This window comes from Acanthochromis polyacanthus, chromosome 21 (assembly GCF_021347895.1).
Source record: "Acanthochromis polyacanthus isolate Apoly-LR-REF ecotype Palm Island chromosome 21, KAUST_Apoly_ChrSc, whole genome shotgun sequence".
Classification (NCBI taxonomy): Eukaryota; Metazoa; Chordata; class Actinopteri; family Pomacentridae; genus Acanthochromis; species Acanthochromis polyacanthus.
In genome coordinates, this window is record NC_067133.1 from 12912596 (window position 1) to 12931094 (window position 18499).

At 39.3% G+C, this 18499-nt stretch overlaps 2 protein-coding genes across 2 annotated transcripts in view; one reads left to right on the top strand and one right to left on the bottom strand.

Moving 5' to 3' along the window:
• The window catches only part of tbc1d17 (TBC1 domain family, member 17), a 278375-nt gene that overhangs the window by 155053 nt on the left and 104823 nt on the right, over window positions 1–18499 (top strand). The window lies entirely within an intron of this gene.
• Window positions 1–18499, bottom strand: part of mybpc2a (myosin binding protein Ca) — an 82505-nt gene that overhangs the window by 13795 nt on the left and 50211 nt on the right. The window contains exons 9-21 of the mRNA XM_051941497.1: window positions 16088–16212; window positions 10884–10989; window positions 8795–8964; window positions 7007–7172; window positions 6454–6560; window positions 6323–6352; window positions 4974–5113; window positions 4598–4757; window positions 3238–3342; window positions 2876–3064; window positions 2601–2735; window positions 1729–1896; window positions 490–578 (exon numbers count right to left, since the gene is read on the bottom strand). Of these exons, the coding sequence (XP_051797457.1) occupies window positions 490–578; window positions 1729–1896; window positions 2601–2735; window positions 2876–3064; window positions 3238–3342; window positions 4598–4757; window positions 4974–5113; window positions 6323–6352; window positions 6454–6560; window positions 7007–7172; window positions 8795–8964; window positions 10884–10989; window positions 16088–16212 (1690 nt within the window). The remainder of the gene's footprint in view (window positions 1–489; window positions 579–1728; window positions 1897–2600; window positions 2736–2875; window positions 3065–3237; window positions 3343–4597; window positions 4758–4973; window positions 5114–6322; window positions 6353–6453; window positions 6561–7006; window positions 7173–8794; window positions 8965–10883; window positions 10990–16087; window positions 16213–18499) is intronic.

An 18499-nucleotide genomic window follows, 5' to 3' on the forward strand; every position in this document is an offset into this window, starting at 1 on the left:
TGCTGTCAAATGCTGTAATGCTCCCTGTGGCCTTTGAACTCTCACTGTTACTAGCAATGTTTAAAGATTTGATTATCACTCTAAAAAAGGAAAAATGTCAGATTGCATCCACAGGAGAATCTCAGCATTACATTCTAACATTATCCAAAACACACAAACGTTTGGATGTTCTTCAGATGTAGGCAACCGTCAAATAAAACTGGCTTCCTATTGCAGTACATATTACATGTGTAGCTTGTTTCAATCCAGCATTTATGCCTCTATTCATGACTTTTGTCTGTCCATTTTTCAAAAGAATCAAACTTAAAAATGACTTTTAAATGCTGAAGGGTGTATTTTGTATGAAGTGAATGTAAAAGGCAACTTGGTAATCTTTATTCAATCTTCAGAATTCATTTTGCTCTACTAATGTAAATCTAGTGCACATCATGAAAACTCTTTATGTAAATAGCAATTTTTTTCCTGTAAAACAGCCAGACTTGGACTGACCTGGAAGGGGATGACCAAATTCACCTTCTCGCCCACCAGTGTGATGAGTTTGGTTCTCAGATTTCGAGGCAGGCGGATCTTTGGATTTTCTGGTTGGTGGACACAAGAGAGGAAGAAAAGATAATTATTTGGTGATAGAGTGGGCGATGTGAAGGAGTAGAAATATATACGATGCACAGCATGTGCACCCTTTACATTCGTGTGCGCTTCAGATATAAATTATGTAGATATGAAAATACACTGTTGAATTATTCCGTCTTTGACACGATATGTGGGTTAGAAATAATCCATGAGGTTTATAGTAATTTTAGAACAGCTAAGACACAAAAGTAAGCTTTATAATTAGATGCTGTTTTGAAGCAGGACTGTTTCTGAATGGCTGCTGAACCACAGCTGGCTTCTGTTTAACAGATATTTTTACACCATCTTCCAAAAAGACTTCTACACTAAAGTATATTTTAAACATTGTTTTATATTAAAAAAAATGATTTAAATAGGTTATCATTGTTCAGTTAATATATTGACAATATCTTCTCAAATCACAGAAAAGCTTAATTAATGATAACTCTAATTTTTTTATGGATATTTTACTATCATTTGAAAGAAAAATCCTGTATATTAAATTTAGAAAAATGGTGAATGCATTTAAAACAAGTCATTTTACATGTTCTGTCAAATTACAGATTGCCAGTAAAATCAGAGAAAGTAAGTAAAAAGTAGAAAAGAACAAGTATTGATGTATATTTTGACTGTAAAAAAAAAAAAAAAAAAAAAAAACACAGCAAAAATGTCCATAATGGCTACATTAAAAATCTGTATTTTTGTAAAATGTAATTTGTTCTTTTACAATGATTGACCGTAAAATTACACTATTTTTTTTAAATCTATTTAAATCATCAAAACAATCTTCACTTTACAGTTATGATAAATTACAGATAACATCAAATAATATTACTGGTAAAAATATTCATTTACATGTTGACCAAAAAAAAATGGCTAAACCTGTAACAAATGTCCACATAAAAAATCTGTATTTTTCCAAAAGCTAATTTGTTCTTTTGTAATGTGTCACTGTAAAATCATTCAATTTTACTATCTTTAAATCAGCTAAAATGTATTATTTTACAGATATTTGCCAATATTTTCACTGTTTTTACAGTTTTTAAGTGTTGCACAACTTTCGACATAATTTTTCAGTTTTCGTATTTTTTTCGTGGACGGTTAAAGCTTGTGTCTGACCCATGATCTCTCTGATGGTGACGCCCTGTGTGAGGGTGGCAGGAGGGCTTCGTCCAGCCATGTTGACAGCGATCACTCTGAACAGCATCTTCTCTCCCACTGGGAGACCCTTCACCCGGTACTGTGTCTTGTCCACCAGTTTCTCGTTGGCCTGGATCCACTGGTCACCTGAGGAACAGAGGAAGAAGAGGAGCAAGAGAGGAACTGATCAGAGAACCAGGAACCATCCAAAGACCTCATGGTAAAGCTGAGAATGTACATATTATGACTGACTTACAATGGACCTGTATGATCAGTGACATTAATGACTTGTGACATATTTTTTTCTTATGTATGATACTGTCGTGCTCTTTTGACCTTGACATTAATCTTATTTTTATTGTCCTATGAGGTGGATGTGTCTTCCAATAGCTTGATCTTGTCTACACCATTTTTGTTGTCATGACGCATTCATTTTATTGATCAGGTAAGTTTTATTTTCTCTCAGTCTCAGCCTGCAGTTCATTTAAAAGTCTCATCATTTTTGTCTTGTGACTGTTACCTGCAGCTGAATCCGCTAAGGAACACCAAATAGTTTGTCTTTTGCAGAATCTAATGCAAATAGTACATTTCAGCCTAGATTTGGTTGCTTTTCTGTACAGAAGCACATTTCACATGACTAAGGACCATGAGAAAGTTCAAAATGCGATGATTCTTACAGTTATTACAGTTTCTTGCTATGATTAATGACGTAATATAGACAATTTTTATACAGATACCTGCCTTTCCATGTTTTCTGGTGGGTTTGAGGGTTAATTTTTACCTTTAGGTCCAAGTTACAGTCCCACTATGCTGCCTTAATGTAAAGTTATATCCATTTTGCAGATATTTACTTCCTTCTTTGCAGTACTCGATGATGTAGCCGTCGATGCCGCCTGCTCCGATTTTCTCTGGAGGACGCCACTTGAGTGCACAGGTAGTGTCTGTCACATCATCCACGGTGAGACGAGTGGGCTCGCCGGTGGGGGCTGAGAGAGACAAGAGCTAATTAATACGTTAATACCCGGTGTAAATGGGATGGGAAGGTAGGTTAAGCTGCCTCAAAATGAGCATTGTGTGAAAAGCCTCTGTTAATTAACCATTCTGCTAATGACAAATGGCAACGCACCAATGGGCATGAAGGGCTTTGAGTTGGAGCTGGGCTGAGAGATGCCAATGCCGTTGACTGCAAACACTCTCATCTCATAAAGTACACCTTCAATCATCTTCTTAGCCTCATAGGTGGTGGACTCATAAACATCAAAGTTGAGCTTGGTCCATCTGTCCGAGCCAACCTTCTTCCTCTCCATCAGGTATCCTGGAGGACGCAAAACAGACATACGGCAAAGTCATTAAAAACGGCTCGGTGTTGTTTGGAAAAGAGTTCAGAAACATAGCGGCGTGATAAACAGAGTGGATTCTAAACTGCTGTTCCCTCCCGGGAGCCAGACATCAGATGTGAATGTTCGATGCTGCATGTTTCAGCGTTACCTTTAATGGGAACTCCGCCGTCGTACGGAGGAGGGTCCCATGTGACCGTGGCAGTGTCCTCGCCAACTGATGTGCATTTGACATTCTCAGGAGGGTTGGGCACATCTGGAGAGGCAGGTTACAGTTGGAAATGGAAAGTGAGGAAAGATGAAACGGAGACAGAAATGAGAGCAGACACGGGCCTGAGAGGAGGTGTTTCTGAGGCTGTACAGTACGGAAAGAAACACACAGATGTGACTGGATGTCGAGCCTCTTTCTTTTCACCCTTTATCAATTGAGTTGGATTTTTATTTGTCTTTCCTGGATGTTGCAGTTAAAAAGACTCATCAGCAGTGATTATACCAAATCATGTTTCTATTGCTCTACTACCAACTGTGTCACAAAGCTGACATCAATTTTTCAAAGCGTTCTGTGGTGCTTCATGAATTTAAATGTTTTACAACTTTTCAACAAACGGCTGTTATTGATTTCACTATCTTGAAAACTAGTACAGTGAATATATTTCCATCTGATTAAAATGTTGTCAAAATTGCTCGTTGTTTTGTGTTTGAGGTCGAACGTGTTTTAAATTATTCCAGCAATTATTTTCCATTTATTCCTATCTCTGAAAATCGAACTTGGAGTAGAGACTTGAAACTTATAAACTAATATTAGTAAGGTTATACTCTCATGATTGCATGCTAATCCTTATTTTTACTTGCAACAGTGCACAACAAGAACATAACTAGTAGGTTACAGATTACATATGTGTCTTGAAAGTCATTATAGTATGTTTAAATCTGCAAACTGTAGTGGCTACAGCATGCAACTGGTATGGACTTACAATCAGATACAGTTTTTTAAGTGTGACACAAGTTTTTAGGAATATCTAACTTATAGTAAAGACTTAACACACGTGAATGATTATTATGAAAGTCGCTGCATGTCACTACACTTACAGCACGTTTGAACAAGACAAGATAAGATAAGATAAGACAAGATAAGATAAGAAGAGACTGAACTTTATCAACACCGAAGGAAATTCTAGTGCTCTATGTTGCTCAAAAATGATGTGTCAGGACAACAAATCAATATGGCACAAGTATGATGCTTTACCGAAAACAATGTGTAAGCTAAAATACGACTGGCACAGACAGGTCAGATGTTGCACCTGCAATAACACTGAAATAAATCTGCAAATTGTGGTGGCTACATCATGCAGCTGGTGTGGTATTAAAATTCTGGCTCATTTTCACTCATTGTGAGTCACTATCTTCTGACTACCACACAGTCTCAGTTCAAGGTCCTACAGTTTCAGCCAGCCAGAAAACGCAGAGAACAGAGAGGAGTAAAAGGAAACAAGTGAGCGAAAGCCACTGACCCACGATCTTGACAATGAGGCTGGCCTTGTCCTCTCCGGCCGGGTTCGTCACGGTGATGTTGTAGAGGCCCTCGTCCTGTTTCTCCGCTCCCTCAATCACAAAGCTGCTCAGGGTCTTCCTGGTCTCCACGCGGACCCGTCCCTCGGCCTCGGCCACCACCTACCACCCAGGGCAGAACAAAGAGGCTGCTGAGGAGGATGGCATGACGACAGCCGCACAATGACAGGTGATTCAACCTTCCCACTCCAGCTCATTCTTCCTTTTGTGCCGCTCGCTGACTAATGGCTGCGAGCTCTGACTGACGTAGAAAGAATCTGACGTATGTTTGGGTGTATGTTAAGGTGAATGCTGATAAGCTGGTGTGTTTCTTCTCACATTGTCTCCTTTCATCCAGCACACGGTGGGCGCCGGCTCTCCTGTGATCTCAACGTCAAAGCGAAGTTTGTTTCCGGCCACCACGATGATGGTGTTCTTGTTGCCTGCGCCGCTGGTGTCCAGGTGGATTTTGGGAGGATCTTTGGGAGACGGGAAGAAACAGGTCTGCGTGATATGATCATCTTTGCTGTTTGAATATTTTTGGACTCACATGCTTTTACAGTCGGAGCAGCATTTTTAGTTGATTTTGTTTTTCTGTCGCAACCTTTGACCACTTGATCGATATTTTTTTGTATCTTTTCGGAGGTTCAGCACCCTCGAGTGCTGCATGTCAGGAGCAGGCCTCTCAGTTTTGAGGAGGAAGCAGTTCAAAGGGCAACTTAACAGCAGCAAAAAAAAAATCAATCTGCTGCTGACTTCTAGTGATTTAACTTCACATCTTGCAGCAGCGTGTCCATACACTGTGACATTACTAAAGATATGCAAGTTGACCAAAGCGCACCAGAGACACATCCTCAGTGATGTTGGGTGCGGTCTGAGCTTAAAACTAGGCATAAACAAAAAAAGTACAACACTGTTTTTCAGTCTGGTTTTATTCTTGGTATTCAGGTTTTGTTTTTGTTTTCTATTTCCCTCCTCTTTAGATTGCTCCATTGTTTTCACCTATGTCCAATCAGTTTTAAATAAATAAATAAATAAATAAATTGTCAGTTCTTCTTGTCGGTTTCGTCTAGATTTTTTTTTACCTTGTTAAGAAGTCCATATGGTGATTTTTTTATATCTGACAAGACATCAACATCATTGCTATATTATACTATACCATATTTTAACAGCATTTTTATGTCAGAAAAGTGTACATTTTTTTTTAGTAGAAATGTGGTGGTTCTTTAAAGTTACAAGTTTTTAATGTTATTTTACATGAGACATGCAAATTCTGTCTTTTTGGTTTGAGCCGAGTTGTAGGTGAGCTGCTGTGCACGAGCTGCAGTGAATGAGGATGGGTGAGTGCACTGATCTGCATAGCTTTGACGAAGTAGTGAAGGTGAGTAGAGTTACATCTAAGTCATTTTAAGACACAAATGGAATATTTTCGTGGAAAAAAATTCATCATGTACCTTTGATACACAGAGATGAGTTTTTAGGGATCAAAGAGTGACTCTAACACATTGAACTAATTTTTTATTAGCCCAGGTAGCAGATACTGCAACTTTCACCATATTGGCATTAGATGTCCAGCAGATATTCAGTTTTAGATTAATACAATATGTCAGCACATTAACATAGATCCACCATTTACTGTAATGCAATACAACGAATGAAAATCTGTTTTATCAAAAAGCAACACTTACCTTGGCGAGGTACATAGTCAATCTTGATTTCTGAGGAGAAAAAAAATACAAATCAGCTTTATCAAAAAAGTCGACATGCTTAGTTTGTGTTTAGAGAAGGTTTTATGTATTGGTTTGAGGGTCAATCTCACCCAGGAAGTTGAGTTTTGCAGAGAGAGAAAGTGCGTAGCCATCAGGGACGAAGGTGTAATCTCCAGCATCTGAAGCCTTCACGTCATCAATCGTAAGCTTGTGGGTCCTGAGGATGTGTTACCAGATGTTACCAAGGAGACAACACTCGCTATGACCCACAATTATGCAAAGGACAGTTGCCCTAGCAACATTCTCCATGAGGCTATATGGTAGAGTGAGAAACATACTAAATGGCTTTCACCTTGTGTGACCGCTGTCGCCTTGGCATATCTCCTGCCATAGGCCGCTCTGATGGAGGATTACTGAGAGAAACCCCAGACCCTCGGGCTGTGTTCGCTGCATGTTAGTGTGTTTAGAGGTTAGAGCTTTACAGGCTGCAGCCTATCCTAAAAATGGGTCAAACGACTGAGAAAACCCATGTGGCAGACGGTGCTCGTTGTCATAGCTGTGCGATTCCGTGAGCTTGTGTTTGAATGTGTGCAACCGAACATGAAGACTGCAGCTTTCTCACATTAAAGCATGAACCCACGGCCGTCTGATGTGCAGCGATACCTTCCGATGTGCGTCATTTTGATGCGATCACTGGCCTGGACTTCAACACCATCCTTGAACCACTTCCCCGTCACCTTTTCATCCGACACTTCACACTTGAATACAGCCTGTTCAGCTGACTTCACCGTCAGGTCAGCTATGCTCTGCAGAACCTCCAGCTCCTTTTCTGGAGTAAATAAAAAGAAGAAAACAACATAATTGAAAACATACTGCAGCATATGGAGGTTTGTTTACACAGACAATGCAGCTGATTTTGACCCATGCCAAGTGGCAACATGTGACTACAGGTCACAAATACACTTCAATAATCACTTGACAAAATCCAACATTTAAAGTTTCACTGCACTTGTAATTCCTGCTTTCAAGGAGCAGTTCAACATTTTGAGAAGTCTGCTTTGTTCACTTTGTAGCAGAGAGTTAGATGAGATGACTGTAATGCCTGAACTGTAGCAGGAGTCAGCAGGGAATTAGCTTATCAAAAGGAATGAAAACAGAGTAAAACAGATAGAATGGCTCAACAAAAAGTGAAGCTGCTGCAATTAATGGGTAAAATCGATGATGTTGGTACTGAAAATGTGTCAACGCTAATGTTTTTAAGCGATGCATATGTTGTTTTTACTTATACCCATTCTAACAAATGTTTTTCTGTAGTATTGTTCCATAATTATTGTGTCACGATATCATTTGTTTTTGGTTCCAGTGATTGGTCCGCTGCAGTCAGAGGTGCAGATTTAGACAATGGCGACCTTAACAGAGTCCCACTCAGTTCAATGTGAAAGCCTCCAAAGACACAAGACTTCCAAAGAATGGAAGAACTTCAGGGAACAGAGAGGCGGTTTGCTGGTTTTTACTTTCATGTGATGTCATTTTCTTATGATGTATTAATGCTTTTATTGCTTTTATTATATGATTTGTTCTTATTTATATTGACATATTCATCTTCTTGTTATTTTTCTAGCTTCAGTTGGCCTCATACTGCTTTCTTGTTGGCGTTTTGCCTCCTGGATCTGGTTTGTCACAGCACTTTGTAAAAAGGTGCTATATAATAAAAAGATATTACAAAAGAACCATATATCCAAAAAATGTTGACCTATTTCTTTGCGGTCCTTTAAAATTGTATATTTATTATACTGACTAACTCATATACCTAATGCACTCATCTAGTTTTGGACCATGTTGGAAGAGTAATAATTGTGTCCATTTCTTTGCTTTTACGTCAGCGTCATACGATGATAATAAGTTGTTCCTCCATCAGCTGTGGCTCCGCTGCGTACAGACAGTCTATTTAGCCGCCTAGATTGCAATACTACGTTCATATTAACCACCTGATTCTCTGCGACTGTGACTAGATGGCTTCCTCTCTGCATTCCCATCCTGCAGCTGAGGAGGAGGGACAGACATTTTCTCACACTATAATCAATTTAGGAGACTCGTCTGGCTTGCAAGTAAGCAGCGACTAAGACAGCCGGCTGTCTGAAGCCAGCTATCAATTTTGGAGGTGTAGAGGAAAATCGGTATGACGAATGCTGTGAACCAATGATACAAGATACTAATGAAGTAATATTAATTATGACATGAGTAATGACTAATTTGCTGCGTTTTCATGCTTGTCAGGATGGAAAACATCAACATGTGCTGATTAAATTTTGTTTAAGTTCCACACTGAGGCATCGTTAGTCAACTTTAAGTTACTGTTTCTGATGCTGTTGGATTCTCTTTAGGATGATTAACATTACTGGTGTTTTAAATGTGTGTATTTCCCAGTTTATCTGTAATAAACCAAAGTACCTTCAACCTCCAGTTCTGCCTTGGACTCTCCGCCGTTGGTGAAGGCATAGTACATCCCAATATCGTCTGTTGTGGCTTCGTTTATGATCAAAATGTGCCTCTTGCCGTCCTTTTTAAACCTGTACTTTGAACCTGCAGTATCTCTCGTCAGCTCAACTCCATCTTTCATCCTGTGGAGAAAAACACACACATGCATCAGTGGCACCGGAGCACCGAGAAGAGAGGAGCAGCTATTGATTGACATGTCGGCGGCGCTCTACATGGCTGGAGCCTTCAGGGATCACAAAGCTTTGGCACAGTTGAAGATGGTGCAGGAGGTGAGCGTTTCTTCAAATAGACTTTGGGTTCTGCTCTCACAAGAATTGTTAAAATAGCTCTCAGACAGTTTTCCAATAAAAAGTCATCCATTATAAGCTGTTGTTTAATCTGGATGTGCAAAAACGTCCTGCTCGACTTCCAGTTAACAGCCCGTCCAGGCTTATGCATCCAGCCCTAAATTCTTGTTTTGAGACTTGCGCACTGTAACAAAACAAAACACAAAGTATTGTGCTTTCAGGCGAATTCTTGATGCAATGCAAAACACAAGCGACCGGGTATTTGCATATTTTGTTTCTGCTTTCTCGTGTTTTTTATTCTCTGGTTTGGAATAACCCAGTTTATCTGTTTGGAGGTTCGCAGAAACTCTAAAGGTGTGTTCAGACACAGGTTTAGATGTGGCACAATTGTGTATAATCTTGTCGTGAAGAGGCTACCGGGCCATAGTTTGGGATTTACCCACAGCAGTGGAATAAGCCATCTGCATGATCGGAAAATGTTTCAACTAGTGGAAGTAATCTGCACTTATCCCTCGGCTTTATGAATCTGGCGTTACTTCAGAAACGTTTGGAGGAAAAAGAAGTTGGACTGAAGGGAAATAACAGACAAAAAGGATTTCTGGTGAAGACAGTAAAAGGCTGAGACCAAAATATAATGACTAGTCAGTTAGTATCCAGTTTGCAGCTCTGCGGTCAGTATATTGGCTGTTTGGGGTGAATAAACTTAGATAGTTGGGTACATCTGCAGGCGTCACTTTCAATAATGACGAATTTAACTGATTTTCATTTGGACCAATGTTATGTCTGTAAAAACATCAAAAATTACTGTAGCTTTTAGATACAAATACACTTTGTTTCATTATTTTATCATCACATTGAATTCATGTAGTCTGAAAAGGTAAACAATTGTCAATAGATTCACCATGCTCTGCTCATTAAACAAGCTTATCCAACCAAAACAGTTTCCCAGTTAACAGCCCATCCAGGCTTATACGTATATCCCTAAATTCTCAGACAAAGTCTTGAGTGTTTTGTACTGTAACAAAGCAAAGCTTGAACATTTGTAAGGCAGAGAGGACTTTCTGCTGCGTTGCAAAACACATGCAACTGGATATTTGCATACAAGCTTTTGTTTCTGCTTTTTCTATCATTTTTTCAGCTGTAAACTAGATTCCAAAGTCCCTGTCCACTGCTCAGCTTCCTTGATGAGCAAGAGATTCTGTCAGTCAGTTAATGAAACTTTATTTATGCAGCACAAGTTATGCAATAAAATGCATGCAACTCCAGGTGCTGAGGAAAATTGACCTGAAAAGATCACATAAACAGCACACAATAATAAAATAAGGAATAAGAAATGACAAGTTATTATAAAAAACACACGAGATGGAAGTTTTCTTTAAAAAAATCCATACTTTCAGGTTCTCCAGCAAGATGCTATGCTCCAACATGACTGTTATAAAGCACTGGATGAAAGAAAACAGCTGGAAATGTAGTCATCCAGGACAAAATTTGCCTCAAACTACATGAAAGTTGCTGTTATTACCTGCACTGAGGACAACTCTGTTGACATTCACATCACATTCTGTGATAATGATGAATCCCACAGTGTGGACATCTCACACAGCAACGCTTTTTACACTTTCTGTTCTGCGAGGCCTCCAAACTCACTACCTCAGTGGACGGTTTAGTCATTTACATTTGTAACCTGACCTCCAACTAATGAATCCGTTTTTCATAATTAATATCAGGGTGAACCAAAGGGAGCGTTAACTCACCATTTGACGTTGGCTCCTTCCTCAGACACTTCCACTTCAAACTCCACCTTTTCACCCACCACAGTGTGAACATCGTCCAGCAGCTTGGTGATGGTGACTGGAGGCTCTGGAGACAAACAGCACGGCTTTGAGTCAAACCTCCTGTAAAATGAGTCATTAAAGACCTGTACTACCGCGTTATGTAAATCACCTACGGTACGTATCTGAATCACCGGAGGAGCACTGACCATTAACACGAGTGGGGGAGAGAAGAAGTGTCGTAGGCAAACAGATCTGGAAGGTAACAGCACTTGAATGGAGTGAGTAATGCTTTTCAACGCGCAATGACAAAACAACTCATTTGGAAACTATGTGAGCCTCAGGCGACACTCTGACACATGCAAAATCTTGATTTCAAAGGCCTTGTCCACATTAATGCAGATTATTTTGCAAAATTAATTAGTTTTGTCAACGTTTGGGGCCTTTCATCCGCATGCAAACTGTGTTTTAGGTCATTAAAAAAGAGCTACTAAAACACTTTCTAAAGTGAACATTTTTAAAAACTCTGCTTTGTGTAAAATGGAGAGACCTCAGTTTGTGCATGTCCATTGTTGCTTTCAGTAATGAGTTGTACCTAAAATAACAACAACAACAATGGCGGATACACAGCGATTCTTTTAATTTTGGTTAGCACTAACAGCTACAAGTTTCGCTACTAGTTCTATGTCTGTTGGGCCTCATTTTACTTGGTCCACAGTATGGTGAAAGGACAATCTTCTCTGCTATTTCATCTATTGGCATGCTTGTTAGACAGTTTGTAATCATATTTGTCTTCCAGTGTGCAAGGAGGTTATTTTGGACATAAAGTTTTTACTAAACACAAGCAGGATATCTGTCAAGAAGAATAACTGTATTTGTGTTTACAAGAACACAATTAAGAGGAAATAAACTAAATAACTAGAATGAAATAACTAAAATGAGTAGCTAGTGAGATTGGAAAGCTTTCAATATCAGTTAGCGTCCTTCTAGTTCATGACTCAAAGCAAACTCTAATTAAAAAATCTAACTCATTACTGGCAGTGTCCTGTAATTTTAAAATAAATCATTTTCTTTTTTTATGATTCAGAAAACACCTAGAGCAACCAAAACTGAGTTTTTCTGTCACTGATGTACCTACAGTGATAATATGTCTTGTTGAAAGAATTTTGAACACATTTTCTGATAAAAACAGATTTTTTGTAAACTTATAATAACACATTTAAACAAAAGGGAATTTTAAACCTCTAAATTGTTTCAAGTTTCCTAATTAATTACATTTCCTCTCAACAATCATAAGCAGAACATGACAATAATTAGAAAAACTGACAAAATTGCAATTCAGTAATGTAATTGCATGAAAATAGACCAATGAATCAGATGCTATGTACTATTTATGTTCAAATAAACAGTCATAATACACAGATATTTCTTAGAGAGCATTGCGGTGTATGCCTGATTGAACAGTTTGCTGAATAAGAATCAGTCAGAACATCAGTTTGATTCCTGGAAAAATATTAATTTCTTGATTTCCAGCCACACTGTCAGCTCTAATAGCTACAGCTTGGAAGTAGATACAAATACTCGCCTGCCTTATACATTTATATTACAATTTCCATGTTTAATTGACATTACTTTGTAGAAATCTGTTTTGACTTTGATGTGAAAGAGTCTTTTAAAAAATGAATTGTTGTCAAAATGTGAAATTATATAGACCATGATTCAATGTTGAAAAACATTAAAAGGAAAAAACTTATCAAAGGGGGTGAATACTTGTTGTAGACGCTGTATATTTGCACCTGTGCTTCATGCATTTAGTGCTCTTTCCCCTCTGTGGATGATGGTTGATGACAGAAGAAGGACAAGTGAAAATCCCTCTTTTAGATTTGAATAGCATCACAATAAACTCCTTAAGTCTTTATCAAAGCCACCAAACAGACCCGTCATGTAGAGGTGGAGGTTCCTCCGTCTCCTGAGGTGCTGAGAGTCACATTGTGTAACCACACGGTGTGAAGCTTGATGCTCTGCTAGCTTCAGCTATTTGTCATCGTCAGGATGTCGTCCCCCTCCGGACGGCTCAATCGGCTCAGCCCTCAGCTGGTGAGCGCCACAAATTCAGACACATGCACGATCGGACTTGGAAAAGTTTTGTGAAATGAGTTTGATGTTCTCAGAGCGATTCAGATTTGTCCGCTTAAAAACTGAGGATTTCATTTCCCTCAGGATCCAGCCGGATACAGACACAGGAGGTGTTAAGGACAGGGGACAAACTTTTGCTCAGGGCACAGAATAAATTGCACTACCATCCAATAATAGCAGAAATAATTCTACAAGTCAGATGTTTTGTACTTGCTGTTTGGAATAACTCCATTAATTGTCTGTAAAGGGGTTCAGTTGTCTCTAAAGGTGCGTTAAGGTGCAGATTTAGATGCGCCAAAATTGCATATAATCTCAATTTAAATGGGCTACTGGGCAATAGTTGAGGATTTACTCACAGCAGTGCCATCTGGACGATCTGAAAATGGTTCAAACTGAGCAAGTTTGTTGTATTATCCCTTGGTAGAGATCAGGAAAAATAGGTAAAGGAAGCCAGATTGAAGGAAAAATAGTAAAGAAACTGCTCACATCTCCTTTATGTTGGTTGTTTGGAGTGAATAAAACAGATATTTAAATTGATTTACCATGAGTTGAAATAATTCTTATCTGAGCACACCTTCAGGAGTCACTTTCAATAAAACTAACGTAATAGTTCATCATTTTGTCAAAGTGAACCCATGCAGTTTGTGTAATATTATCGGCTAGTGTGTGTAAGAACACAACTTTTACATGCATTGATACTTTATTACTCATTTCACAAAGCTTTGCACGTGTTGAACTGGAGTAGCCGTGTTTGTGGAAACCTCATGCTACAAAACTGACACAGCAGAAGCCCGAGCTCCAGCCGAAGTACTCTGTGTCTTTTATAACGTACTGCGACTGCAAGCTTTGACTAGCTGTCACCTGCTGAACTCTGCGCTGCCCTCGCTAACGTCAGGATGAATCAGCCATAAAAGGCACTGATGCAGGTGTTTGCAAACAGCCGTGTGAATGATATTTATACGCTCACAGATACACACACTGAGGCTGCACTGAAATGCTGAAGAGCTGGTGTGGCTGTAAAAGGAGGATGGACAGCAGCGAGTACCGAGTAAAGCACTGGATTAATATAGGCGCAGGAGACCCAAGTGACTCTAATAAAACATACACTGAAGAGACATGACAGATGTGAAGCTGTTAGCTTGATTACATTAACGCTGTTTAGTCTGATATGACGCGATCTTGTTTAATAACATATATGAAATACAATGCACCTACTTAAAACCTTCTCCGAAAAGTCGTAATAGTTCAACCGCAACATTAAAATCATCTGATACTGTGTACTGTCAATGCTACTCTGAGCTGTGGAGGCCTCTGAAGGTGTCCTAAGATGCTAGCAACAGATCCTTTAAATTATGGAACCTGCATGGACTTGCTTTTACACTTCATTAATGCTTGATCAGGTTGAGATTTGATGAATCTTCAACTCTTTTTCGTGCTCCTCAGATTACTCCAGAAGAACGTTTGCAGTGTATCGGAGAGCATCATCCTGCTCAAAAAGACCATCAGGGTATATTGTTGCAATGACAGTGTGGATCTGGTCCGTAACGATGCTAAAGTACGAGTGTACTTCAGAAAGCTTTTGTGTCACACGATTGCTCTAGCATTATTTTTCAGCATAAACTCCTTTAACCTCCAATTGACTTGGTTCATCAATATTCTTGAACCTTCAGATACTGCTCAACAGCACGCATGACTTCATCGTCAGTCTGAAAATGGCAGGAAACAAATAGAAGTTGGACTGTCACCGGTACTGTTTGGACAGACATGTTGTCCCAGAGCAACAGCAGCTAGCTTCAAGCCTTCCTCTAATTTTATCTTTGATTGCCTCAACCATTTGAGTCTTTGTGAACAGTGATATAAGGCTTTATTGTACCGAGTTATGCGCCAAAATGGGAGCTACACCCCTTGTTTCCTGTTGAGGCTGAGAACTTCTTGAAGCACATTCTTGTGTACATGTAACATCTATTGAATGCGGGATGTAAGGTTTCCTAGCAGTTTGTCCGGAGCATCACATTGCTTCAGTCGGCTCCACATGAGGCGAAAGAAAGCGCCATTCATCAGACCTGGCCGCCTTCCTCCAACTATGATCCAGTTCCGATGCTCGTGTGTCCATTGTAGGAGCTTTCAGTGGTGGACTGGAGTCAGCATGGACTCCGGTTTAGACAGCTCTGTTCACCTTTCTATTGTAGCAGCATTTAGGTTTAGCAGTTTGTGCTACAGTAGCTCCTCTGTAGGCTACTCTCTTTTCTCCCTCGGGGCATGAATCAATCTTGGGCATCCACAACCTTGTCACCGCTTCATTGGTTGTCCTTTCTTGAACCTCTTTTGGTAACCTCTGCATCCCAAAACACCCAACAAAATTAGACAATAGATGGAGATGCTCTGATTCAGTTGACTAGTTTTCCTAATTTGATCCCCGGAGTAGATGCTCAGATCCTCATTTTTCCTGTTTCCAACGACAACTCATTGTTCACTTGCTACGTAAAATAGAGACACTGCCACTGTAATTATGTAATCATTGTTATTTACTTCACCTGTCCGTGGTTTTAATGATGTGGCAGTGTTTATTCCATTTACCATGTTTTCCATTAAACCGCTTATGTAACAACAAAAACACTGAATATTTGCGCTTTTTTCACTACCCTCGGTGTAAAATACAGCTTTCAGATTCACCGACCTCCAAATTTTATGTTGCAATTAGTGTTCAAATCGTCCTTCACAAACACTCGTATCAGTCAGACTGTAATGAATATGTCATCACATTATTACATACAGCACGACGACAATGATACATGACAATAAACAAAGCATAAAAATTTCACTCGCCACGTACCCATTAAAAATGAGTGAGCAGACAACAGAGCGCGGCGTGTTACTGTGTGGCACGAAAGCATCGAAATAAACAGATGACAAACACAGACACAAGAAGGGGAACAGAGCTGTCAGGCCTCTCAGCGCTCAAATGACAGCGTTTGCTAAACTGAGCGGGGAAAAAAACCCTCCTCTCCCTCCTGAAAGAAGGATTCCTCCAAAGACAGTGACTCATATACCTTTGACAAAAACCTCCGTGAAACACTTCTCCTCCCCGACCACGCACTCATATGCTGCGTCATCCGACAGGCTGCACTTGTTGATAGTGAGTGTCCGCTTGTTGCCCACGCTCTCAAACACATACCTGGACACACACACACAGGGGCGATGGGGGAAGATTGTACGAGCAGGAAGCAGAACAAATGATGAGAGGAAGAGACAAAAAGGAAAAACAGAGGGAGAGAAAAATGAATAATTGCTCTCAGCAAATCCAGCCACAATCAGATGCAGAGGGCCTGAAGACCACAGAGTGACTCAGCTTTACAGCAAGGCAGGAATCCACACATTCATAACAACTCTACACACACACAATTACGCTCCTACACATCTACATTCAGGTTGCTGTGAAAAAAAATAGTGAGAAACATTAGAAAGCAGTAATATCACGGCGTCATCACATGCGGTGGAAGGCTACAAGCTGCAGACGTTTGCATCGTCAGACAACTCAAGGTCAATTAATAGTAAATGTAATGAGACTAACTGAATGAATGCTGCAGGGCTGACAGTTGAGTTCTTTGTGTGGGAGTAAAGCGCAGATTAAAATAACATTTAATTGAGTTTCTGTAAATGAATGCATTAGCTACTGCGGAGCATCACGTGTAGATTTTTCTTTCAGTGAAACACTTCAGAACTCCACAAATGCAGCGTTGCACTCCGGTTACATTGTCGGACTCCTTGTCAGAACCTGCCGTCTGTGTTACGCAACTCTATGTAACTCTCCTGTGTTAGCAGCAGCATCACTTTGTTACGACTCCACACCCACGGATTTCTTTCGTTGTCACACTGCAGCTCCAGATGACTCAGATGACGTCACTGTCAGTTTTATTCTCCTTAATTCACACACACTCCTCCTGCAGGTTGTTTTCAATATATCCAAACAGACTTATTTGTTAGTTTTGATATCAAGCCACACTCAGTAAAGATACTATTAATTATCCAATTAGTTTTTAGTTTTGTGAAATTGCATGATTAATGTATAATTTGATGTAGTGTAGAAAACTAGCAAAAAATAATAATTATAAAAAAGTTGAAAATCTAGCTGCAAAGGGGCCAGAAAAACACGGTTAAAAAATTTAGGCAAATTAATTACAGTAAAACACTGTAATTTTATGGTCACATAATGTGAAAGAATGGTTATACATAGTATGATATGAACATGTAGATTTTTGATGTGATTTGAGCATGTTTTGTTTTTAGTTGTTTTTTGGGTTTTGTTTATAGTTAAGATGGAAATGAATACAATTTTTTGTGATTTCACTAAACAGTATGCATAAAACAACAAACAAATGTAAAATAAAATGATTCTTATAATCATACAATAATTTGATAACTTAAAAAAAATGACATCAAAAATGTGCTTTGAATGGTATACTTTGCTGATTCAACTACAGCAAAAACTGTGGAATTTGGTCAATTGTTGTAAAAGAATAAATTACCATTTGTAAAAATACAGACTTTTACTGTGGATATTATTTACAGTTTTGGTCTTTTTCTTTAGGATTAACATGTAAATTAATATTTTTTCAAAGGTTTCACGTAAATAAAATCTGTATTTTCAAAAAACAAAGAAAATCTGTAAAATAACAGGAAATTGTTCCAAAAAAATTACAGTTTAAAAACTGTTAAAGAAACATATTTTTTTACAGTGTGCTTAAATTTTAAATCTCCACTGGTCATGATCTTATTATGATAAGATCTTTGCTACGTAGATTCATTATTTATCTGTGCAGTTTGGGCTCAGTATTTTTTTTTACAGCTAAATGATAGAAGCAGCGTGTTTCATATGAAACAAAGAAGACCAGGATTGTAGAAGGAACATCTTAATCCAGTGGCTTCAGTCTGCAATCTGAGACATTTGATTTGTGGGAGCTCCACGGTCGCAGCGCTCAGTCTGGAAAGACCTCCTCCTCCGAGGCTCTGTTCAAGGCAAAATAAAAGTCCCCTCTCACGTCGTAACTCTCTTAATCATAACAGGAAGAGGGCTGCTTCACTTTCCATGAACAGCATGAAGATTCTCAAAATAGCAGATGGCGGTGCCATTGAAAAAATACCACTCGCAACAGCTGTAGCCTCTTCAATAAAACACCAAAAGGAGCCTTTGAAGGAGGAGGGAAAGGCAAAGAGGAGACACTGGATATGGCTCAGCAGCCTAAAGAGGCCCGAATCTAACATATATGGACCGTTAGATGTCCACCAGAGTGAGAGCTGTTCCTGAGGAGCTTTAACCCTTTACAGAAACAGCCTCGTCCCCACACAGCACCTGAACAGCTTCTGTAATCAGCTGTGGTCCAGCTAATTACCAGCTGCTCTTCATCAGCCGGCTAAAACCCTCCTTAACACCCAGTGTTCCAGCAAACACATGAAGTTATGTC